Raw genomic sequence first — 26789 nt, 5'->3', positions numbered from 1 at the left:
ATTAGAATTTTCATTAAATTTTTTCACATATCTGGTTGTCCAGGAACTCGTCTGAACATGAACAAAAAGCTACTGTATCAAATTACCATAGACGGACATTCGATCCAACAGTAACGATTTAAATTTGATGAAAGATCTAGTCTCCCTCCATTTAATGAAATATCTGCTTCTCCCTCTATTTGATAGCACTTTGATGAAAACATTAGAGCTCACTTCTTAAGACTTTTTTATCAAATTTAAATTTGATGACAAATTTGAGTAAATGTTGGAAATGGCCTAAAATATGGTGATATGAGTAATTTGTTTATACAAAAGACAGCAAAATTTGTATTTATAACGATATTTCTATCAATTCGCCATTTTTTTTACTTTATTAAATTTGTTTAATAATTTAAATTAAAAACATAATTTGATATAGCTCATTTGAGAATTTAGTTTTTCATTAAATCTTTTTTAAAATATCTAAACTATACTAAAAATCTCTTTTAACCAATTATAATACATAAAAAAAATTATCTCAAATCCTTCGTCATTTAAAAGTTCATCAAATTTAAGTGAAAAAATAATTATTGAAAAATTGATACAAAATTTGATGCATCTTTCATTCTATGAAATTTTTAGTAAAAACTTGATTTGATACAAGTTTAATGAATGAATTAGGTATCATTTTTATCAAATTTTTTTACTAAATTTAAATTTAACGAAAAATTGAAGATATTTGAAGTGAGAAATTAATGCATAGCACCACCCCTTCTTTTTTTTTGGCAAAAAATATTTGCCAAAAAATTGATGCATTTGACAAATAACTAATAAAAAAATGCTTCTAATGGCTCATTATAATTATCATTATTATTCTTATTTTTATTTTTTTAGTTTGTTACCTAAAAAAGCATTAAACGAACAAGACTAATATTTTTATGGAGAAAAAAAAATGTCTGCATTGCAGCAGTGTGGGTGGGGAGCTTGGCACTGTAGATTGCTAAAAAGTGTTTTTAAGTAGGAATGTCCACGTTTACTACGGGTCGGACTTCCTTTTCTCCCTCCAATATATCCCCAAAAAATGTAAATGAGAGAGAGAGAGAGAAGAATAAGAAACTGCATATTGTGACTGGTTTGGTACCAGAATGTTGAATTCTTTAAGTTTTGGCAAGTATAAACACGTACACAATCATAGAGTGAAATTGATGTATTTGAAAGTAAAATAGAAAAAAGACCTAAGAATACAAGTTTGATTCTATTGTTTGAAAGTTGTTCAAGCCAGTTCTGATACAAACATGGAAAATGAAAACACTGCAACAAAGCAATGGATCAGATCCATTGCTAAAGAGTAAAGAACCAAAGGTGAGCACAAATGTTTACTTTTCTTCCTATGCACATTCTTTTCTTCTCCAATTACATTCCACTCAATTTATTATTTTCTTCAAACCCAAGCAATCTTCAGATCCCAAACACTCAAAATTCATAAAGAATGTGATTCAGAAACACATCAATTAGAGATTGAGCAAAAACCCAGAAAAAAGAAAGGATAATCATGGAACAACGTGGAGGCGGCCTGTGTTCCAGCCTCCAGAATTGTGTGAATGCCATCCATAAAGCTCATACTAGTCATTCCACCAAACATATCATAAAGGGACAAATTATCGTTCAACGGAGCCGCGGAGAATCAGTTCCTGGATCAGCCGCTTCAGTCCAACTATTTAGTTGCTCTCAAGTCGACCCTAGTAAGTCAAACTGTCAGTAGCACACACCTCAAACATTATCATAAGATGATGCTAATGATGATATGATGTTTTATCCAACAGACACTGGAAAAGGGAAGATGAGTGGGATAGCGAAACTCAGAGATGGGAAGACTAACAAGCATTCCGGCATAAAAATCACTACATATGAAATAAAGTTTCATGTAGAGCCAGAGTTTGGAATTCCAGGAGCTATTGTCATAAAAAACCAACACAAGGATAGGTTTTTCCTTCAATCTGCCAGTCTCAAAGATTCTGGCAACCGGACCGTTTATTTTGACTGCAACTCATGGGTTTACCCTACTCACAAAACAAAGACTAACCGGCTCTTCTTTTCAAACATTGTAAGCCATATACTAAATTGGTTTTGCTTTTCATGTTTCCCAGTGTGTTCAAAATTGCAAAGCATGTTGTTGTTGTGTTGTCTAGAGTTATCTCCCAAACCAAACACCAAAAGCATTGGTGGAACTGAGGAAGGAAGAACTTACTAGCTTGAGAGGAGATGGAACAGGGGAAAGAAAAGAATGGGAACGAATTTACGACTACGACTACTATAATGACCTTGGCAATCCCAATAAAGGATCACAGCACATGAGGCCCATCTTGGGTGGCTCTAAAACATATCCCTATCCCCGCAGGTGTAGAACTGGCCGCCCTGGTCGCAACCAAGGTATTTGTACCATTCTAGCTTTCCCAATGTCATAATCCAACTTTGTATGCACACTGCATGTAATTCTACAACATACAAATGTTTAAATCCTCTGACAGATAACCAGACAGAAACAATCAAGTTAGATGTGTACGTACCCCCAGATGAGCGACTCAGCCCCAAGAAACTATCAGAGTTCATATCTAATTCAATCCAGGCCGCTCTACATTTCGTTTTACCTGAGGCAAAATCATTGTTTGGAAAAGATAGTGGCAATTTTGAGTCCTTCGATGAGATACGTGACTTGTTTACTAGCAGCAGAAATCAAGTAGTTGAAGGATGGGTTGCAGAGAAATTGAAGAGGATGGTGACACCCGATCTTTTCAAGAAGATTACACAAGCAAGCAAAGAGAAACCTACAGAGTTTCCATTACCTCGAATAGCAGGTGATACGTGCTTATAAGTTACGGTATATGATTAGAAGGCATAACATTTGCAAGGTAGAAGTCATTTTTTTCCCTTTTAATTTTGAGATTTTTTGAAAATTTCAGAAAATGAATTGGCATGGAAGGATGATGAGGAATTCGTGCAACAGATGCTAGCAGGAATTAATCCAGCAGTAATCCAGTCCTTGGAGGTATGTTCAAAAACCAGGCTGTGCTACAAAAAAAATAAAAATAAAATAAAATAAATTATCATTAAGGCACCTAAACAGAAACAGTCAAAGCAGATCAAAAATGATGGCAGAACATAAGATTAACATAATGTCAAATTATTTCTAAATTGGGTACTCTGCATTCGATGAAATATTATGTTGGAAAGAGCATTTTATGATCGAGAAGCTTCAATTAATATGAATTTTTTTTTTTTGAAATTCTTGTTATCAATTGTAGCAAATTTCACTAGCAGAATAAACAAGGCAGTGAATCCAAAACCTTAGTCTAACTAGACAGGGACACAATCACTTCCAACACTATTTTGAACCTAATATAAACAATATAAACCTTCACCAATCTCTTCATATATTTTATGCAAAATACTAAAATAAATTTACATGATTTCATTCCATTAGTGAAGTCTGAGCAAAAGCATTAATCTTCAAATTTTGACACTTACCACAGACATTCCCCCCAAAGAGCAAAGATGGAGTGTGGAGTACTATCAAGCAATCACACATAGAGCACAACCTCGATGGACTGACTATTGAAGAGGTAATCTCTCTCTCTCTCTCAATTAATATCAAGCCAAATAGCAAGTTGTTTAAGCTTGGTTTGAAAATTTAACAAGCTTGAAAATGTGGTCAAACTTGGCATGTTCACATAACAAGCAAATCTCGAATGAGCTGAACACAAGTCGAGCTCAAGTAGCTTGATTCTATTTACAATCCTAGTCCCAACAAAATGTGTTTAAAGAACAGTTTTTGATACATGAATTCATACTTTTCTCACAATCTAATTACATTGCAGGCTATGTATCAATGGAGAATTTTCATCTTGGATCATCATGACTACCTCATGCCATTCTTAAACAGAATGAACACAAAGGGTGTATGTGCTTACGCATCTCGAACGCTACTGTTCTTAAGGAACGATGAAACGTTAAAGCCACTGGCAATAGAACTGAGCTTGCCTAGCTCCTCTGGTGGCGAGGAGATCCACAGAGTGTTTATTCCATCAATGCAGGGCACCGAGGCTGCACTGTGGCAGTTCGCTAAAAGTCATGTTGCAGTCAATGATTCTTGTCACCACCAGCTGATCAGCCACTGGTAAGTTATTTAAGCAATTTTGCAACCTTGCAGTAGTTAAATTTCTGAACATGCCTAGTCATCTTCACTAAAAAATTTATTGAAAGTTCAATTTTTTTTATCCCCCTTAGTCTTAAGTGGTGTTTAATCAAAAGATGAAATGTCACAAATACCGTTCTAGGTTTTCTGATAATTCTCTCAATCAATATCCATTCAATCAAAGGTAATCGTTTCTTTTACACAATCTCCATATATATATATATATATATGCCTAGCATAGCTAATAAGGACATTAAAGAAAAATGGAAACAAATTATAAAACCAAATTCTCCTAGAAATACTAGGTTTCCAATTGATGCATGTATATTATAGGTTAAAAACTCATGCAGTAGTTGAGCCATTCATCATAGCCACCAGAAGGCAGTTGAGTGCAATGCACCCCATTCATCGGCTACTGGATCCTCATTTTAAAGACACCATGCACATGAATGCCCTGGCTCGGAGTGTTCTCATTAACTCAGGTGGAATCCTTGAGAAGACATTAGCTACTGGTGAAATCTCAATGGAGCTGTCTTCTGCGCTCTATAAAGATTGGAGATTTGATGAACAAGGCCTCCCTGCGGATCTACTCAAAAGGTATGGAAACTACTCTCCTATAATGCAGACACAAGAGAGACTATCTGTATAAACCTCAAAATACTTTCTTTCTTTTCCTAAATTTACATAACATAAATTTCAGAGATATGACCTTTCCTAACCCAGACAGGCCTGGCGGGGTTCAGCTCCTCTTTGAAGACTATCCCTATGGTGCAGATGGACTGGAGATATGGGCTGCCATTAAAACATGTGTAACCAACTTCTGCTCACTCTTCTACACAAATGATGACTCTCTAAGGTCTGATGATGAAATCCAAGCATGGTGGTTGGAAATTCGAAATGTGGGTCATGGGGATAAGTGCAATGAAACGTGGTGGTACTCAATGACAACTCTTACTGATCTAATAGAGGCTCTTACAACTCTCATATGGACATCATCAGCTCTTCATGCTGCAGTGAACTTTGGGCAATATGGATATGCTGGCTATCCTCTAAATCGTCCTACATTGTGTCGAAAGTTCATTCCCAAGGAAGGGACACAAGATTTTGCTGAGTTTCTAAGCGATCCTGATAAATATTATCTTCGGATGTTGCCTGAAAGATTCGAAATGACCCTCAGTGTAGCATTGGTAGAGGTCCTATCTCAGCACACATCAGATGAAGTGTACTTGGGTCACCAGTCATCGGTGGTATGGACAGACAATGAACAGATTCATCAGATATTTAAGCAATTTCGTGAGAACCTTCTACAAGTTGAAAAAAGAATATCAGAAAGGAATAAAAATCCCCAGCTTAAGAACCGATGGGGTCCTGCCAAGATAACATACAAGCTTTTGTACCCTGATACATCCAATGATGGATTCAAAGGGGGAATCACTGGAAAGGGGATACCTAATAGCATATCAATTTAACATAAATTGATAATTCCGAAATGTACTTTCTTGTCGTCTTATAGTTTATTCAATCTGTAATACATACATCCAACAACAAAGCAGGGTATAGTTTGAACAAAGCATTTCCTTGCATGAATAGTCTCTTTCAACTCATACAGTAATGCAGAATCACCTACAAAAGTGAGAAAACAAATCACTCTGTCTTATGAGGGCATATCGACAGTTTACAGGTTTCAAGTGAGTTACTAAACTCATCTTATTATTTGAGCATGTTCAGATGTACAAATGGAATTTGTAAGTGGTTCTAAACTCAATCTCCATCTTATGCATAATGCTTCAATCTATAATGATTACACAATGTTATTCATGGTGCTTGGAATTACATTGACAAATTATACAACTCTATGTAGACAGTAGAAATCTAGAGCAGAAAATTACAACACTTGAAGACATGAGTAGGATAAAAGAATCCAGAATCTAGAACATTTCAAGCTGGACCACAATACACAGTACAACATAGGTATATCACTTAATAACAAAGAACAAAGAAATTTGTGTATAACACTGTTGAGATGTGTACCATAATAAGCAGAGGAAACAAAAATTAATAATAAGTGGAGGAAGCATACAAAGCTTTAATGTGTTGGAAGACGAATTTAAAAGTAAGAAACTACCAAATGGAGAGTACATGTTGCAGGTCTTAAAGAAATACGAGAAGACAAAAGAACACATTCAGGGAGCCATGGTGCTGTGACTTCCAGATTATCTTAAGAACATATTCTATGTAAAAATATATGTATTATTGATTGATATCTGATTGATGTATTGATGTGTAAATTACAGATGGTGAGGTACTCATTATATAGGAGAGGATTGGGGAGTAGGTGAGTGTGTGTGGTAGGTGAGTTGAGTGGAGGTGGTAGGTGATGATATATTTTAACAGCCCCCCGCAAACTCAAGGAGGATAGAAACTAACCAACTTGAGTTTGGAGAGAGGAGCAAAACAAGAAAATACATAAAAATAAAAAAAGATAGGAGACACTGTATGGTCGTGTCAGACCGTTGGTGAAGACACTGAAAGGTGGTGCCATAACGTTGTAGAGGACAGTTTATGGGGTCATGTCGGACCGTTGTAGAAGACAGTTTATGGGGTCATGTCGGACCGTTGTAGAAACTAACCGGAATCAATGTCGGGACAGTTTACAGAGTCTTGTCGGACCCTTGTAGAAACTAACCGGAATCTATGTCGGGACAGTTTACAGAGTCTTGTCGGACCCATAAAGGAGCTAACCGGAATCAATGTCGGGACAGTTTACAGAGTCTTGTACAGAGTCTTGTCGGACCCATAAAGGAGCTAACCGGAATCAATGTCGGGACAGTTTACAGAGTCTTGTCGGACCCATAAAAAATCGCATCCTCAAAAGGTGCGCCCAATTTTTCAAAAGGCGTGCCATCAAAAGGCGTGCCCAATCCATAAAAAGGCGTGCCATCAAAAGGCGTGCCCAAGTCATCAAAAGGTGTGCCGGACATGATGGCGAGGCACGTGGGCGCCTTGGCTTGCGTGCCCGTTTGTCGGCTGGTGGCAAGAGGCGCGCGATGCGCGTGGCTGCCTTGGCTATTTAACCAAGGTTGATGCTGAGGCAAAAAACCTGCGAGAGATATTCTGAGAGAGATTCTGTAACACTCTGTTTTCTGAGAGAGCTAGAAAATGGCTTCATCGTCTTCCCGCGGGCTACTCACCCTCTTTCCCGACCTCAACGAGTCAACGAGAGAGAGAACTGGTGCGGTGGCACTGGAAACTCAACCAAGCGCCCCGGAGTTTGCTCCGTTGAACTTTCCGATGCGGTCGGTGGAGCAAAGAATGGCAGTGCAGTCGGATGTGGAGGCCAATCAGTATACTCTGAAGGCATGTGTGGAAAGCATGACGGCGGTCACAAACTTGTCGAACCGGCTGCAGGGTAGGACAAATGAGGTGCAGCATTTAAACTCCCAGCTGGCTCTGCTCCAACGCATGTATAAGGATGCGCGAGCAGAGATAAGCGTGCTAAGGGCAGAAAACAAGGAGCTGAAGCGGAAGGCCACCGTGATGTTCCGATTTGGAGGTCCTCCATATGCTGCAGTGGAGGAGTATGAGGGAGTGAACGTGCTCGGTGGCGTAGAAAACACGGAGGCAGCACCGTCAAGGGCTGCTCAGGACGGAGGCAAGAAGAAGAGACCTGCAGCAGAGTAGAGAAGAAAAATCCCACTGTGGGTGTGGGTGTGTGTGGTTGTATTTTTTTTTTTTTTTTTTTTTTTTTTTTTTTTTTTTGGTGTAAAATGGTGATCGGGGTTGATCCCTAATATAAATAAAACAAAGTGTTGTGCAAATCTGTAATTTTTTTTATTTATTTATTTTTTTTGTTTTTTGTTTTTTTTAATAAAAAAAATGGAATGAAAAATTATTTGAAAAAAACTGGCTCACTGTTCGTGGAAAAGTGTTTAAAAGAAATAAAGAAAAGAGGGAAGTGAGTTGGTGGACTAAGCACTGAGAGAATAATAAAAAAAAAATGAGAACAACGCTGGTGGAGTAATATAATAAAAAATATATATATATATATATATATATATAAAATAAAGAAAGGTGGAGAGAGACATGCCCATGTGGGGCGGTGGGTTGGAAAATATTTTTAAAAAAAAAAGAGAGAGAAAGTGTGTGCTATGTCCGTTGTTTGCTCTTTTCTTCTTTATTCTTCTCAAGAGAGAGAGAGATGGCAGACAGTGTGGTGACATTCTTGCGGAAGAGTTGAAAGTCTTGGGTGGAGTCAAAGGAGACCTTGTGTTCATCAAAGACGAGCTAAAGGGCATGAGGGCCTTCCTGAGGGTTGCAGATGCAATGGAAAGAAGTGATCCGGTGCTCCAAACATGGGTTAAGCAAGTTAGAGACGTCGTTTATGACACCGATGACGTTCTAGAGGAATTTATGCTTCGCCTGGCCAGTTATCATCGCCGTGGATTACATGGGTTTCTTTGTAAGATTTACTATGAAATTAAGAGCATGAAGCTTCATCGTCAAATTGCTTATGAGATACGAGACATCACAGTCCGAGGGAGTTCTCGATTGGTAAGGCGGCGCGAGCGGCGATCCAGAGCTCGACGGCGTGGAATGCGACTTCGAACTGGTCGCAAGGTATGGCTTCGCAGTTCGGACGCGGATAGGCGACGCGGAGGTCGGCGCCGTGCATCGGAGCCGGAGAGAGATCTGTGATGGTGAGTGGCTTCGGGAGGTTCTCGATGGGATCTAGCGTTTGGTGGCCGTTAACAGCGGTGATACAGATCTTTGAAAAACATTTTGGATTATCATTGATGGGTCCCGAGTCTGATCAAGATTACAGACCAATGAAAGCAGCTGGGACAGTTGGATATATTGATCCAGAGTACTATGGCGATGAATCAGACGCCGAGAGCAACGGCGTGGTTGGCGAGGGAGGTGACGAAGAGTGAAGGTATGTGTAGAGAATTTTAGCGGACTATGTTGAGGTCCGGCGGGCGGCCAAGGCGAGGTTGCCGCCCGCCGGTGAAGCGAAAAAAATACTAAGTTCTTAACTTAGCTCTGATACCATGTAAAAATATATGTATTATTGATTGATATCTGATTGATGTATTGATGTGTAAATTACAGATGGTGAGGTACTCATTATATAGGAGAGGATTGGGGAGTAGGTGAGTGTGTGTGGTAGGTGAGTTGAGTGGAGGTGGTAGGTGATGATATATTTTAACATTCTAAAACTACAACTCACAAAATAAAATAAAAACAGCTCACATAACAGGTATGCCACTGGATCTCTGATCCTCAAGCATGGTTATTTAAACATGCAGCTTCTACTTTCCAAGGCAAAAGGTGCATGGTCAACTTTCCCAGGATTGCCCAACACCATATTGGCAACCATTTCAGCAGTACCCAGAGCCTGGAAAATTGGGTAAAAATGATCAAGTATATATTTCATGAACTAGTGACAACTACAACTTTAGCTTGATCAATATGAACCCAGAAAGACAGGGTCACTTATATCTACTTCAATTTAAAAAAGAGAAAAATATGGGCTTATTAACAAACCACACATATACTAGAGTAATCCTTCAAAATGAAAAAAAAAAATAATAATAAGGTTCTGATTTTTTGAAACAAATATAATACGCAAATCATATTGGAGCAATTTTTAAATGATTCTATATTTTTCTGGAATTTCACAAGCAAAAGAGTAGAGAAAACCAGAGAAAATTACCAATGAAAGTCCTTCCCCTTCGTGGCCAGCAGCAAGGAACAAGTTTGACAAACCAGGAACCGGCCCAATCATTGGCTTCCCATCTGGCACTGAAACAAGTGAAATTTTATATTATTACAACAGTTTATAGGTGATAACCATATCTCCAGTATCATAATAATTCAAATCTACACCTCAATTGACAAATGAGACAGATTGCCTACTTACTGTAAGGTCTTAATCCTATTCTCACTTCTCTACTTTCCCTGAAATCTCTAAGAGAGAATTCTATTAAAGCCGGAAAGAACTCCACCGCCCGCTCCCATATGCAATTGATAATGGACTCATCAATTTCTGTATCGAACCCAACAAACTGGCGGCTGCTCCCTGAAAAGACAGATATAAGATGGAAGAATATACAAATGTGTAATCAGCAGGAGCAAACCTGAAACTAAAATTAGAATGTAATAATACCACATAGATTCGAACAAGAACTGTGATCTCTTCCATTCTAAGTCCTGCAAATGTATAAGCATTGAAACCATTGAACAGGTACCTAGGAGGCCCCGAACCAACCTCCAGCACATACAAGAAATAACCATGGTCTATTGATGACAACATGAAAAATAATCATAACATTTTCTTAAAAAGTAAGGAATGGCAAGGTAGGTGTCAGCTCCATTCATTATGATCATCTAGAATCACCTTTAAACCACTATTATCCTCTTGGAACCATCAGAAAGGAGGTTGCAGATCAAGTCCATATATTTCAAAGAAGCTTTGAGTTTTCTCACTTCTTCAGTTAACTCAAATACCTCCAATAGCTTAATGTTTACTGGGAGGGAAAAAGAAAAACTAAAACGGGAAATTCTAGACAATGACACCATGGTGTCATAAGAACATACTACTTTGAAGTTTAACATCAACTTTGACTGATTCAAATTTAAGATAAGAATAGTTCTAATGCAACATCAGTGGAGCTCTATAGTAAAAAATTTCCTTTCTACACATCGGTTAGGTGTTGAAAGAAAAGGGAAGATACAATACCTTTGAAAGGTCATAAAGGAAATTAATTGTTGAATACAAAGAAAATGTCATATTGTCACTATAGATAGACAGAAAGATAAGTTTTTCCCATCCCACTTCAAGATTCAGGGCCTTTTGGAGGTTGCATGTGAGCTTGGACTTCTTTAGACCAAGTGTGGAAGTGCTTGTGCATTATATTTCCCTAAGGACAATATATATATATATATATATATATTTTTTGGTTTAAAAACAAGGTTTAAAATCTCAATATAGTAGTATAGCAAAGAAAAAAAATGAAAAAGTATAGATTAACGATAATCTGGAAAAAGGATAAAATGGAAACAGAGTTGAAGAAGGACAAAACAGTTACCAAGAACAAGGTTTCCCCAAGCATCCATGGTGGCTGTCATTGAAATTGATGAAATTTGTGCATGAACTGGCCCTGATGCAGAAACCGAGGAATCCAGAGCTGCAGCTTCATGATCAACGTAACCCACCTCCATCAGACCATGATTCAGTTTGATAGCATTCAAATTCTCCAGCACAAGCAGGTGTCCCTGTCATGCAGATCATCCCTGACGCAAAATTTACAAACATAACCTAAAGCAATTATTGCAACAAATTTTAAAGCACGGTTTGCCTTAGCATGTGTAAAGCTGTCCCGCATCAGATATGAGACCAGGTTTGGGAGCAATTTTCTCCCCAGTTTTTACACTGAGAGACAGTCACCCAGTCAAAAACAGGCATTTTTTGCTATTCCTAATCACCATTTCCAGACCTATTTAATTAAGGCAACTTCAATGTTGCCATTACTCAACCAATACATCAATCTCAAAAACAGTAATTGGACCACGCTATACCGTTGAAAGACGCTATTGACTGATTTTTAGAACCATAGGAAAAATTAAATATCTTAAGCAGCAAAATATGCATGCCAAAACAAATTAAGCATCTTAAACAACGCAAGTATATCCTGTTCTAGATTCTAACCTTTCTAGGCTTTACAGGGACATCCAAGTGAATGTCTGAGTCCCCAATCAAGTCATGCATCAAAGACCCACTCCAACAACCAGTGGCAATTACAACAACCTTCTTACTATACAAGATGTTTTTGGAAGTCTGAACGGCTTTGACCTCCCCACTACCAGATCTGAACATTTAAGGAATATACTAGTTAGTCACAACCATAGTTGTCAAATCGAAATTCGTATCGTGAATGAAAATGACCTTGTACCGAATCGCGAATCAAATCGAATCATGAATCGTAAAGATTCGGTCACTTTTTAAAAATTACATAAAAATATATATTTATACATTTAGATGTTAAATATATCTTATGAATATGAAATATTTAGACTTAAATCAATGAAAACGTTATTTTGAGAGATAATCACAGTTTAATAGGTAAGAAGCTAACAAAGATTCTTATGTAAAATCACTATTTTTACTTTTTTTTCTTTTTAGATATTTCTTATCAACCATTCTTAATAAAGATAATAACTAAGCCTCCGTTTGGGAAGTAAGTTGGCTTTTTGGCTTTTTTGGCTATTTTAGCCTGGACTAAAAAGTTTGGTTTGGGGAGGGCTTTTTGGCTTTTTGAGTTTTTGACTTTTTTTGTGAGAGAAGAATGTAATGATTATGGGTTGGATGTGATATTTTGTTTTTTGTGACTAAAATAGCCTATTTTGTCTTTTGTGGCTAAAATAGCCAAAAAAGCCCCGTTTAGCTCTTGCCAAACGGATTTTAAATAGACAAACTATCAATTTCCCAAATAATAATAATTAACAACGATATTGATATTTGGACAATAAGTATACATACTTTTTAAGTAACAGTGAGCAAATAATAAGAAAGAATTATTTAGAATGTTTTATTTTAAAACCTAAAACATTTTTAAATGTATAACTGACCTCACATATGTAATATTCAATTATATTCAATTTAATAAAATAGTAATAGATAATTTATAGTGTAATTTTAATCTTAAACATTTTTAGAAGATATATTATGATTTTTTAAAGGGGGAAAAAATGAGAAAAAAGGTTAAAAATATGTTAGGTCTGACTAAATCTGATTGGATTCTATTAAAAACTTCATGATCACTAAAATAACAATAAATTATGTATCTATGTTGGTTATTTTGGTATTAAACGCTATTAGAAGTTGTATTATGTCATTTTCACTAAAAACATGGAGAAAAAAATAGTCGAGAATATGTCGGACAAAATAATTTAAAAAATTGCATGAATCGTAAAAAGTGAATTGAATTGTGAATCGATTGTGAATCGTGTGATTCGTTAGAGATTTACTTCCAAAATAGATTCACCCATAGATTCGTATCGATTTTGCAAAAAATTCGATTCGAATCGAATCGCGAATCATAAAATTCTGGTAACAGAGAGATTCACCCATAGATTCATATCGATTTTGTAAAAATTGTGAATCGAATCGCGAATCGTAAGATTCTAATAACAGAGGTCACAACCAATAATTCATACAAGGAAGGAGTGGTTTGGGATGATCTAAATAAGTGCACTTTTTGACTTTTCATGAAATATAGGTTAGGTTTGAAATGATGTGGTAGAGAGGTGATGTGATTTAAATAGGATAGTGACTTTTTGACTTTTTTAGGGTACCCCAAACAAGGCCTTATTATTCTTTCATTTCATACAAAAAATTCAGCATGGTCGAAAAAGAATAACAAGGAACCTCAATAAACTGGTTGCTGGCTGATGATAGAATTCTGCATATCTGCCTTCTGCTGCAAAATGTCTGTTAGCCTACATATCAACCATATATGCATTATTATACTGGCAGATAGCCAAAAACATTCAAAAACAAAGTATTTCTCAAAGGTAAGAAGAGAAACTTCGAGTGACCTTCTCAATAAAGGCAACCGTACATTGAGCATCCAATTGACAGTCATCAGGCAGAAAAGCTGCCCCACCTTCCTCACCAACCATCAGTGCAGGTTCTTCTAACAGCAAATCACAGGAAGACAAGAACTCGGCTCTCAGCCCAGCTTCAGATAGCTGATCCACCTTTCTCTTTAACATGGCTGACTGTTTAGGGGTTTTACCAACTAACAAGCTTCCTATTGATAAGAACATCAAATAATCAGTATTGTAAAGGAAGAAAAGAATAATTATTGGAATAGCAATGAACACTTCATTCTATCAAATTAATTAACAACCCTCACATACAACTGTGAAGATTGTGTCTTTTATTGTATTTTATATTAGTCATTTAGGGTAGTTTCGTCTCTTAAATTATTAAGGTTTATTTCATTTAGGTTATATATATTTGTACTCAGAGATTCATTCGAAATATACAATATATGTTCTTTGTTATCATGATATCAGAGCAGGTTCTGAGTCAAACCTCTAGGAGTCCCTGAGTCAACTTTTTCTTCCCTGTGGTTTGTCTGGTTCGATTGAAGGCTTCTAGCGACCAACAGTTCTCTCGCAACTGCCTCTGCCTGGCTTCGAGACCCGATTGACTTGTCTCGCGACTGCCTCAACTATTCTTCCTCATGATTGTCGTTCATGGTTCTCTCGTCAATTTCAGCACGATTTCTTAACTCTCTTTGATCTCTCTCTGGTTGTTCGTGGTTCTTTGGTTGCTAGGATTGGGACTCTCTCCTGCTTCGATCTCTCTCTGGTTGTTTGTGGTTCTCTGGTCGCTAGGATTGGGACTCTCTTCTTTGCACTTCCTCATCGTGGTCTCTGGTTCAGTGTGTATCTCTCTGTCTGGTACTATTCTCTTTTATTTGTACTGGGTTGTTTGATTACAGCAATATGGTTGATGATAAATTGCAAGCTATCACCACTAAGTTGGATGGCACAAATTATTCTTGTTGGTCTCATTTAATGAAAAATTTTATCATGGGTAAAGGCATGTGGAACTATGTTATTGGTGTGACTACTCGACTAATGGAATCCAAAGAAACTGAGGCTGATGTTGCTAAATGGAATAAGAAAAATGCACAAATTCTTACTTAGTTTCATAATTCAGTTCAAACCACCATTGGTATGAATTTCTCCAAGTATTCTACTTCTAAATAAATTTGGGACTATTTGAAAACTATGTACCTTAAGTCTAACTTTGCAAAACAGTATGAACTTGAGATGTCTAATCGCAGTGCTAGTCAGAAAGATAAGTCCATTCAGGAATTTTACAATGAGATGACTACTTATTCGGATCAACTTGCTCTAATGGAACCATCAGATTTGCAATTACTTGACAGTTATACCAAGTATCGGGAGAAGTAACGTCTTGTTCAGTTTCTTATGGCCCTTCGTGATCAATTTGAGCCACTTTGGCGCAATTCTTCATCTTCTCCCTTGCCTTCTGTCAATGGTGCTATCCATGAGCTTATTGCGGAAGAAACTCGGTTCAAGGTGGCTCATGGTGCTCCTCATTCCCAGTTAGTTTTTACCACTCCTCCGCTCTTGCCCACCCCATCATCTCCTTTATTTCAAGTTACTACTAAGCTCAAGCCTCCGGTTTTTACGGATGAGTCTAACTTCTGTCATCAGAAAGGCCATTGGAAACATGCTTGTCCTAAGCTGTTGCAGCCTAAGGGCCGTTCGTCTGGTCCACCATCTTCTAAGCCGACATCTTTGGGATCTCGCTTATCTGCCGCCTTTTCTGCATCAGTTTCTGAGAATGGTCCATCTTCCAATATGCAGTCTATGTTTGAGCAGTTCAAGTCTTTCATGGTGGCCAATCCAACTCTTTCGTCCCAAGCTTCCGTTATGACTACCACTCAATTAGATTTGTTTGGTTCATCCTCTTCAGGTAATAGCTATACTTCGTGGATTTTTTATTCTAATTGTTCACATCATATGACCCTTGTTGCATCTCTTCTTAGTAATTGTGTCTCCCCTCCTTCTCCTATCACTATTGCTACTGCTAATGATTTCTCTATGCCTGTATCCTCTATTGGTTCTATTTCCTCTTCCCATTTGTCTCTTTCTCCTGTATTTTTTGTACCTCACCTCTCACTCAGTCTTATTTCTATTAGTCAATTATCTGATTCCGGTTTTGATGTTGTTTTCTCTTCCTCTTATTGTGTTGTGCAAGATCGACTCTCCAAGAAGCAGATTGGGATCGAGCATAGAGTTGGAGAACTATATATCTTGGACAGCTTACATGTTCCTTTAGATTTGTCTTCGACTACATTGTCTTCTTTTTGTTTAAATAATAAATCTTCTTTATTTTATATTTGGCATTCTAAGTTAGGTTATTTGTCGAGTGATTGTTTGAGGATGTTAGTTCAATCTAGATATTTAGGCGATTTTTCCATTGCTGATATTTCAAAGTGTCTTAGTTATAAACTGTCTAAAATGTCTGCTTTTTCTTTTAATAAAAGTAGTTTTATTTCATCTTCTCCTTTTCAATTGGTTTATACTAATGTTTGGAGTCCTTTCCCTATAGTTACCAAGGGAGGTTTGCAATATTATGTGTCTTTTGTGGATGATTATAGTCAATTTACATGGGTTTATTTGATGACATGAAAATCTGATTTTTACAAAATATATTCCAATTTTCACTCCATGATATGCACTCAATTTTCCACCACCATTAAAGTTCTCCGTTCTGATTTGGAAGGTGAGTATTACTTGTCTGAGTTTGAGGAATTTTTAGCTACTCATGGCACTATTCATTAGTCTTCTTGTTCAGACACTCCTGTCCAAAATGGTCGAGCTGAGCGCAAACATCGACATCTCCTTGATACAGCTCGTTTTTTACTACTTTCATCCTTTGTCCCTTCTGTCTTTTGGGGAGTGTAGACATCCCATTTTTGACTGCCTTTAAGACTTGGACGCGACTGATGGTTTTGAAAGATGCGCAGGGCAAAGGTTCAATTTCTTCGGCAAGGAGAGAGAGTCAAATCTCAACTTCATACCCCTTTTTGGACCAAAATAATCTTGATCAAAAGATTTTAGACCTTGAAACCCTCTCTTTCAAAAACGTTTTTGAAATAAAGTTTCTACGATGTCCCGACGCTCGCATTTTGTTAAATGTCGCGCTTTTCGATAAACCGAGCGAGGACAAAGTGGAAATGAATGAAGGAGAGATGAACTCTTTTGAAAAATCTTTCAAAACACCTTGTTTAGGGGTTTGGAGTTGAAGAAAAGAGGAGAGGAGAGAAGAAAACAAGGTTGGGAGAAGTTCGGCATGAATCCGGGTAGGACCGAATCTGCGCGACTTCACGGAAACTGGCATAACTTTTTCCACAGGAGGAATTTTAATGCAAGGTTTGCGCCATTGGAAAGCTAACTTCCGGGGCTTCAATTTGGACACTTGAATGGCCACCATTGGACTTTCCAATCACCGGCCGGCCACCTTTCTTTCCGGTAGAACCATTTTTTGTTCTGAAAAGTAGCAGACCGGCCAGAAAATCTAGCAGGCCGGCCACCTATTTGGTGAATGGCCTTTTTTGCCCTTTTGAGCTGGCCGGCCATGATCCTTGTCCCAAGTGCATTCCAGCCATGTATTTTGTTTTGCACTTCACCCATGTCCGAGGGTTTGGCCTTTTGGGGGGGAAACTTGAATTTGAAATTTCCCCCCTTTTCTCCACTCCTTTGCCTATAAAACCAGCCCCTCCCCTTTAGTTTTAAGGGTTACAAAAATTGGTTCTAAGCCTCTTTCATTCAATCCCTCTTCCCTTCTATTCCAAACATCAAAACCCTTTTGTTCTTGGACCATTCCTACACCCTTTACCCTACAACCCATAGCACCCCTCCTCCTCACTCCATTCCAGCAGCTCGAACGCCATTTCCAGAGCTTAAAAGTCCCCAAACTTGGTCCAAAGGCTGTCAAAGATTGGTTCTTCAAGGGTAAGTCTTCTTTTCCTCTTTTCTTGCTTTATTTTGATCTATATTCTAGCTCCTTGTGCTCGCATATTTGGGCTCCGACCCTAACTGAAAATAGTCTTATTTTAAGCTCTATTTCATGTTTGATTAAGGGCTTCTCCCTGTTTGAGACTTCTTTTTTACACTTTGTGTTAAAAGCCTCTTTTAGGCCTCTTTCTTGCCTAGTATTTTAGGCCTATTTGTAAACTGTTTCGAGCTTTGCTATAAACTGTGAGTTGCCTTATTTTGAGCCCCTCTTCAACTTTGTTGAAGGCCTCTTCACTGTTTGAGACTTCCTTCTATCACTTGCCTCTTTATCCCTCTTTTGGCCCCTTTGTTTGCATGGTTTTTTAGCTCCTTGTGCTTGTATTTTTGGGCTCCGACCCGAACTGTAAAGAGTCATATTTTGACCCCCTCTTCATGTTTGATCAAGGGTCCTTTGCTGTTTGAGGCTCCCTTTTTGCTCTTTGTGTTTAAACCTTCTTTTAGGCCTATTTTTGCATAGTGTTTTAAGCTTACTTGTGTACTGTTTTGGACTTGGTCATAAACCGTAAAGTGCATTATTTTGAGCCCCTCTTCAACTTTGTTGAAGGGCTCTTCATTGTTTGGGGCCGGCAGCTGCCACTTGCTTCTTTGTCCCTCTTTTGGGGTCTTTTTTGCATGATAGATTAGCCCTACTTGTGTTTGTTTTTGGGACTTGTTATAAACTGGAAATATGCATGTTTTGGGACTGCCTTGAATCTGTCTTCATGCTTCATGATCAAATAATGCATGCTTTGTATAGCTATAAGTCATTCCACGTGCCTAGTTTCGGGTTTCGGGGTTCATTTCATGCATCAGATACCATGTTTCCATGTTTCGGGACCATTTTGCATCACATTTCAGTGCTGAAATTTGCATGTTTGCATACCATGTTCCATGCCTTGCCATGCTTTGGTAGAGTGGCATTCGTGCCTTAGATTCGGTCCTCGATTTGCGTGCACGTGTGCACGTATTTCGAGTATCTCATTTTCATCTAGTGGCCTCTGATGTGAGTGTGGCTGAGGTCCACTCATGTTGGTGTAAGTCCATTATGCATTGTGTATGCCATTTCATTTCATAGCATTGCGTATGCTAGGTTGCATGTTAGAGCATTGTGTATGCCTTGTTACCTCGTGCATTGTGTATGCCATTTCATAGCATTGTGTATGCTAGGTTGCATGTTAGGATTGCATTCATGCATGTCATGCATATCGCATTGTGCTTGGGATAGGAGTTAGACCAAGCACGGGAAACGAGGGACGTTTCGTACTCCAAGTGACGGAACGTGTCTCAATTCCTCGGTCGCCGACACTCCGGATTATCCATGATGACGTCTAGGCCCTGTTGTGTTTTCATGTGCATTCATTTCATATTGAGTCGTGCAATTCGACTCCTCGGCCATCATGTATCGAGATGCGTGATTGGTGGCACGAGGATCGAGGACTACACTCCCTGAAGAGTAGTCATGCATACATATGTGAAAATACTTTGCCATGCCCCTTTGTTGCTCTTTGTTACAGCAAATTAGAAATCGGCAGCCTTCCAGAGCTTGGCACGCATTCCAAGAACAATTGCAAACAGAGGCAAACCAGGGCATCACAAGGGATTTTCCGACAAAGGCAACCGGAGCATGCATCATTCATCATTCAGAACAAAGCCGAGGCAGTCCATAGCTTGCATGCTAGTTTATCGCTTTCCTAGATTAATTTGTTAATTAATTAGGATTCTGTATTTATTCGGATTGTAATTATTCATTTGGGACTGTATATTATTTATTCGGACCCTTCGAGCGAGGGCACAACTGTAATAAGTGTGCGTGTGTGTGATGTATGTCTTCCAACCCCACGTCTTTCTCCCTTTTATTTACCCGCTTATGATGGTTAGATTAGGGCATGTTTCAATTAACATACAGTATGATAGCATGTTTGCATTCATTCATCTGTCTTGCATGCATCGGGCTCGGCGCATCATACTAACTGTATTGAATTTTCAATTCCAAGTTGAATACATGTTAGCTGTAGCATTTCATATGCCATGTTTAGAATAGCCGAGCCTGCTATAGTTGCACTTTTGCATGTGTTGCATTAGGCATTTCTGTATAATTAGGATCATGCATGGATTTCTAATTAGTTTCTATTTTGGCTTGAAGTACTCGGTAAGTTTTATGCTTTAGCATCCTCGCATGCGTGTGAGTGACTGCCATGATAGCATGCTTACCATGAGGCTAATTGCTTATGTGATATAACTGCCTGAATGCCTATGGGTGAAAGTTGGGTTATTTAGATTGGAACAATTCATTCACTGTGTGTTTTAAGCCCACTAGATAGTGGCAAAATCATGTTTTCTAAGCCCACCTGAGGGTGGCAAATCCACGTCTTAGCCTACTTGCGAGTAGCACCATCAAACCATTTTCAAACAAACAAACATGAAATGTTTTGTTCCAATTCAGGCGATCCAGTCTATACTTATATGCTGTGCGCATCACATAGTAAATCTAGGCTAATAACCGGAATAAGAACGCATAATGTTTTCAAAAATAGATATCATGGTTAGTAAAGGCCGATCTTTGATCGGGCGAGCGGGGGTGCTCACGAAGTGACCTTCCCCAATCGTACCCAAGTTCCCGAGCCGAGGCAACTTTGGTGATGACGGACATGTGGCCATAGGCAAACGAGTCAGGGTTTCCTAAATTTCCCCAAAATAAAACATTTAGGTGGCGACTCTATATCTGGCAAAGCAGTCCATGTTTGGCACTTCTTTCAAAATCTGTTTTCTCAAAACGATTAGCCGGATTTGGACTCTTTGGTTCAGATTTAGAACCGTGACAAATTGAGAGTCCGAACTGTAGTGAGCCCAATATCGAACGGAACGGGGGACTCGTTCCTCCCGGGGCGTTCGGGGACGTCTACAGGAAGAAGTTGTGCTCACTGCTACATATCTTCTCAATCAGATGCCTACTCCTCTTCTCTCCAGCTCATCTCCGAATGAGCGTCTTCTTGGTGTTACTCTTAATTATTCTCTTCTTCGTGTTTTTGGTTCTGCATGCTTTGTGCTCCTTCCTAAACGGGAGTGCTCTAAGCTTAGTTCTCGTTGTGTCCTGTGTCTTTTTAGGGTATGACATTAATCAGAAAAGTTATCGGTGCTATGATCCTGCCACCAAAAAACTTTTTGTGTCTAGGCATGTTACCTTTTTAAAAAAACTACCGTACTACACTATATCTCCCTCCCCTGTCCCTATTACCAAGGATGAATTGGTTCATATTGACCCATTTCCTACTGATGTTTCTCCCGATGAGTTTGTTTCTGGTATTGAGATCTCTACCTTGCCTCTTCTTAGTACTTCTAATATCTCGCCAGCTACTCCCTCTCCACCAGCCGCTTCCCCTGCTCCTCTTTTTGTTTATCAGCGCCGCAAAGCACTTCTGAGCTCTCCCGTCTCTAGCTCTACCGTCCCTCCAGTTGTTTCTTTAGATCCCGCTCCTCCTGCACATCACTTTCTAACGCGTGACCGTCATCCTCCGAACTGGTATGGTTTTAGTAATACTTGTTTTTCTCTTTCCTATTAGTCTTTTCTTTCTTGTCTCCATACTTATTTTGAGCCTAGGTTCTACAAGGAAGCTTGTCATGATCCCAATTGGATTGCTAACATAAATGACGAGTTAACTGCTTTAGCTAATACTCAGACTTGGATTTGGTTCCATTACCTGCTGACAAAAATGTTGCAGGCTGTAAATTGGTCTATAAGTCAAAATCCTTTCTGATGGTTTTTTGGAACGATACAAGACTCGTTTGGTTGCCCAAGGCTTTTCTCAGGAGTATGGGATTGATCACGATGAGACTTTTGCCCCCGTTGCCAAGATGACTACCGTTCACACTCTTACCTCTGTTGCTGCTGCCCATCACTAGCCTTTGTTTCAACTCGATGTCAAAATGCTTTTCTGAATGGGCATCTTGCTAAAAAAGTGTACATGTGCCCTCCACCAGGTCTCTCTCACCTATGACGCACGGATACTTCAAATAGGATGACGTATCCGTATCGTATCCATATCGGATTCCGATACTCGCGGATACGTATCGGATACTTAATTTTGAAGTATCGGATACTCCAAGTCATGTTTACTTGTTGTATGAAATTAGAATTGTAACATTTCTTGCATAGTAATATAATATAATTACAAGTATAAATATAAGAATATTTTTCTAATACTTTGTTAAGTTCTTCGATAAGAAGAGCATAGTGAGTTAAATAATAGAATTTATTAAATTGATGTATCCTAATTATTTCATGCACGTCCCATATAACATAAAAAATAGGAATTAACAAGAGAATATAACAATGGTAAAATTAAATATCAATAAATAAATAAGCAAGTAAACTTGAATACAATATTTTTCACTAGTGTCAAAGGAAAAAGCATAGGGACAAGTTGTGAATTGTTCTATTATTATAATATAAATATATTAAACTTAATATTGAAATGAAATATTTGCAAGACCTATTAAAAATTTAAAAAGTAAACAAGCTACTAGCTTAAATTAATACAAAATTCTTAAAGATTAGTATTTTGCATTATAAAATTACATTGTGATTTTTCAACGTTCTTTAACTTATGTGTAACTCACTATTAATAATTTTAAAAATATATTTTTCACAAACGTATCCTAGTCGTACAAGTACCCTATTTTTTTAGGTTTTGTCGTATCGCCATATCCGTATCGTGTCGTATTCGTATCTCGTATCCATATCTATGCTTCTTAGTCTCTCACCCTCCTGGTGTGCTTTGTCGTCTTCATCGTGCTCTCTATGGTCTCAAGCAATCTCCTCGTGCTTGGTATGAGCGATTTCACTCTATTGCACTTTGGCTTGGTTTTTGCCCTAGTCATCACGATTGTGCTTTATTTGTTCGTCATAATTCTGTTGGCCTAGTTCTCCTTCTCTTATATTTGGATGATATGATCATCACTGGCTCTGATTGTAGTACTATTGAGGAGGTTAAGTATCAGTTGTTTCAGGAGTTCGAGATGAAGGATTTGGGGTCTCTTCGGTATTTTCTTAGTATTGAGGTTGCTACTTCTCCTACTGGGTATCTTCTCTCTCAGACTAAATATGCTCGTGATATTCTTTCTCGTGCCAATCTCACTGATGACAAAATTGTCGACACTCCTCTTGAGTTGCATGCTAAGTTTTCTGCTTCCAATGGCGTTCCTCTTGAGGATCCCACTTTATATCGTGAGTTGGTTGGGTGCTTTGTTTATCTCACCGTTACTCGTCCAAATGTATCCTATGTTGTGCACATTCTCAGTCAATTTGTTTCTGCCTCTCGTTCCACACACTAGGCTACCTTACTCCATACTCAGCGCTACCTTCGAGGCACTTTGTTGCAATGTTTGCTGTTATCTGCCTCTTCGGACTTGACTCTTTGTGCCTATGCTGACACTGATTGGGTAGGTGACATCTCTGATCGCAAATCCACTTCTGGTCTTTGTGTTTTCCTCGGCAATTCTCTCATATCTTGGAAGTAAGAAACAATCTGTTGTTACTCGTTCCACCGCTGAGGCTAAGTATCGCGCCATGGCTTATGCTACTTCCGAGATCGTTTGACTTCGTTGGCTTCTCTCCAATATGGGTGTCTCTCTTTCTGATCCGACTCCGTTGTATTGTGATAATCAAAGTGCTGTTCAGATTGCCCATAATTCAATCTTCCATGAGCAGACCAAGCATGTTGAAATCGATTGTCATTTTGTCCAACAAAATCTTCAGACTGGCACTATTGCTCTCCCTTTTGTTCCCTCCTCTCTTCAGTTGGCTGATTTTTTTACGAAGACTCACACTGTTACTCGTTTTCGTTTTTCTTCTTGGTAAACTTTTAATGCTTTCTGTGCTCACATCCTCAGTCTGATGGGAGGTGTGAAGATTGTGTCTTTTATTGTATTTTATATTAGTTATTTAGGGTAGTTTCGTCTATTAGATTATTAGGGTTTATTTCATTTAGGTTATATATATATATATATATATTTGTACTCAGAGATTCATTCGAAATATACAATATATGTTCTTTGTTATCAACAACACCACAACCACACTACCATAGTAGGAAACATTTTCCTATTTGCTTTGAGAATTAGCTGCGATTGGATAAAGTTGGGACGACATGATAAATCCCTAAGTTCAATCATCATGCCGATGTAAAGGGGAAAAAAACAAGAACATTTACTTATACCGGGGTCAAAGTTTTAAATAATTTTTCGTTCTAAATTCTATCAATATATAGGTACAATTAATGAACAAAAATAAGTAAAAAAATAACCTTTGGACTAGTGAAAGTAAAAAAATAAAAGCTCCAAATAAATTAAAAAATAAAAAATAAAAAATAAAAGAAAGGAAAGAAATTGTAAGGTTGATAGTTCTGAGGGTAATGAGCTTTGGTTTGGACTAGTGTACTAACTAATCAACATCAATGCTTTACTTAAAACTCACTTGATCTCCAAGGGTAGTGAAAGTTAAATATAAGACAAAATGCTAGAAAAGAAGAAGAAAAACCTGAGTTAATTTTGCACTATATTACAGGGTACTATATTAACTCAAGAAAATAAGATTACCTGTCTTCTTCCAACCGAGTATCTCCAAAGGATTCATGCCTTGCTGCTGTACGTTCTCTGCCATCATCTCCCACAGTTTACGGCTTCTCATTGCTAGCTCCCATTTATCATTCCCAGGTTCTTTGTGAACCATCCATAAATAGCCCTGCCCTAGAACCAGCCGAAATGGCAGAGGAGAAGAGATCCAACAACCAATCAGATAAGAGAAAAAAGAAGCATGCACTGAATAGAGAGCCTGAGCATTTTTTTTTTCCTTCACTGGCTTGACCAGAATTGTTCATGCACTTCAAATCTATTCAAACCTATCAAGGTCATGATTAAAAAAATGAGGACCCTCACGCTAAGCTTGAGACATTTTGTGACTAATGACAAGCCAACCATATTTTATAAGAATTCATTCTACGTGAACATTTTTTGAGAATCTTTAAGAAATATAAAAAACCGAGCTTGCATGAACTGTGTTCGCATTGTTGAACATTTAATCAAATTCAACCAACCATGATGCTATTGGATGCCTCAAAAAACATAGCATGAACCAATAACAAACATAGAATAGAATTAATCACTTTTCCAAAGCATTAATAAATAAATGGTCTTACATTGGCTGATATGAATCTCTATTGGCATGGATCGTCCAGATATTTAATTTAACATTAGGGAAAAGAAATGTCACAAGTGAGTTGTTTCAACTATCAAAAGATACCTCAATACAAATTGCCAATACAAACATGTATACGTTGACAAACAGTTGAATAGAAGTAAAGAACATATTGTTACTTCGTCCCACTCTCCGTATAATGCTGCCTCTTTAGTTTCTTATATTTGCAAATACTACCTCATTCAGTGCATCTTCTATTTAATCATACTACATGCTGCAACCTTCTTCTCTCTGCTAATTTCTTTTCCTACTTTTGAGCGTTTACAAATATATGCGATTTTCATGCTCTAATATTTTAAATTATCAATGAAGTACATGGAGATCCCAACGTGTAGTGTATGCATTTACCAATTCATAAGTCATAATGTCAACAACAGAGTCGTTTTCAGAAACCAAACTGTAGCCAACCATGGCATCTTCTTCAAAAAAAAAAAAAAAAATCTTTGGGGACTCACTTTTGAACACTCAAACTTTCCCCAACCATGCTAGTTTATGTTCTCTTCTTTTCCTACATTTTCTAAGCAACCAAACAGAAAATACAAGCGAAAACTCCAAGAGAAATATTACCAGCACCAGTAGCGCCAGAGCAAGGCACAGCTGCGTCAACCACGGCGACGGAAAGATCCGACTCGAGCAGAAACTGCCGGGCGATTGACATCCCGATGATTCCAGCACCGACTATAACCACATCGAAAGAATGGGACGACGACGACGCATTGATCGGGGCTAAACCTGCAAACCGAGCCGTATCGGATCGTTTCCTTTGGATTGAAGCGGAGAGAGATTTTCCGATAAATTTGTTACCAAACAAGCTTGAATTCGAAGCAAAAGTACACGACAATGGCTTCCGGAGGGATAAGACGACCACGTTCGTGTTGGGGTTAGGGTTTGGAGTGACATTTGAAGCAATCGAAGCCATTTCTATTACACTTGTGGCACTATACTAGCGTGGTTTCAGTTTTAGGGGAAGCTACGCAGCTTTGTGCTTGCTAATGCAGAGTCCGGTGATCAAAGTCCCCGAGCGAAGTGGAGTGGAGGTCAACGTTTCTAATGCGCTATCTGATCAATCAAGGACCCAAGCCCAAGTAATAATGTGGACTATCTTGTTCGGTCGGTGCAACCTATGGGCCCAACTCTCTTGCTGGTAGTGGTGTGCATGATACGGTTCGAGTGATTTAAGTGTAAAATTATAAATTAGATGTTGATTGGCAAATTGTAATTTTAGGTAGATTGGTAAATTGAAAAATATTTTAATTAATTATTAAATATTTACATAATATTTTTTATTTATATAATACAAATTAATTTTACTTAATATGTTATATATATAACTACTAATTTGTAACAAATTTCACATATTAAATTTCTCTCACACTCATTTAATTAGAGATTAAGAAATATATATGTATTAATTACACCGGAACGGAACGGTTTCGATAGCAAATTATAAATTTTAAAATTTAATCCGTGATTAGCAAATAAAGTGATATAAATTGAGACATATTGATGCAATTTTAATCGATTATGCGATATTTTACGCAGCCATACTTGTTGGTTTGGTGCAATGGTTGAAAGTTGTTAATTAAAAAATAAAACTCAAATCATTTTTTTCCGCTTTTTAAATAAATAATTTTTTTGTTTATTTAAATTATTTTTGTTTTATAAATTATAATTAAAAGTTGTCTCAAATAGTCTTACACAAATAACTCATATAAATTACATCAAATAATCTATCAATTGAATAAATTATTGGGTGTTTTG

The 26789-nt window shown here is 37.9% G+C and overlaps 2 protein-coding genes across 13 annotated transcripts; one reads left to right on the top strand and one right to left on the bottom strand.

Moving 5' to 3' along the window:
- Window positions 1-1204: 1204 nt before the first annotated feature.
- Window positions 1205-26168, bottom strand: LOC114318006 (FAD-dependent oxidoreductase family protein). 12 transcript variants are annotated; one of them, XR_014350367.1, is made up of 12 exons: window positions 25596-26111; window positions 24371-24520; window positions 13769-13983; window positions 13599-13669; window positions 11880-12039; window positions 11260-11446; window positions 10338-10381; window positions 10092-10250; window positions 9885-9973; window positions 9422-9566; window positions 2547-3048; window positions 1205-2474 (listed from the first exon to the last, which is right to left on the bottom strand). XR_014350367.1 is itself a non-coding variant. In XM_082905360.1 (10 exons), the coding sequence occupies exons 2-9, from the start codon at window positions 24501-24503 to the stop codon at window positions 9462-9464; spliced, it is 1119 nt and encodes a 372-aa protein (XP_082761486.1). In that variant the 5' UTR covers window positions 24504-24672; window positions 25596-26085; the 3' UTR covers window positions 2788-3048; window positions 9422-9461. The 12 variants fall into 12 exon arrangements, 3 of the variants coding, with proteins under 3 accessions (XP_082761486.1, XP_082761485.1, XP_082761487.1); XR_014350368.1 differs by having other exon boundaries at window positions 2547-3043; XR_014350363.1 differs by lacking the exon at window positions 10338-10381.
- On the top strand, window positions 1532-5760 carry LOC114318004 (linoleate 9S-lipoxygenase 6). Its single transcript, XM_082905358.1, has 9 exons — window positions 1532-1721; window positions 1803-2083; window positions 2169-2409; window positions 2508-2834; window positions 2940-3025; window positions 3510-3599; window positions 3855-4153; window positions 4505-4768; window positions 4872-5760. Exons 1-9 carry the CDS (start codon window positions 1532-1534, stop codon window positions 5638-5640), a joined length of 2547 nt encoding a protein of 848 aa, XP_082761484.1. The 3' UTR covers window positions 5641-5760.
- Window positions 26169-26789: the final 621 nt, after the last annotated feature.

Source organism: Camellia sinensis, chromosome 14 (assembly GCF_055761805.1).
Source record: "Camellia sinensis isolate YWXY chromosome 14, ASM5576180v1, whole genome shotgun sequence".
In the NCBI taxonomy this organism is placed as follows: Eukaryota; Viridiplantae; Streptophyta; class Magnoliopsida; order Ericales; family Theaceae; genus Camellia; species Camellia sinensis.
This window is presented reverse-complemented; position numbering and strand designations above follow the sequence as displayed.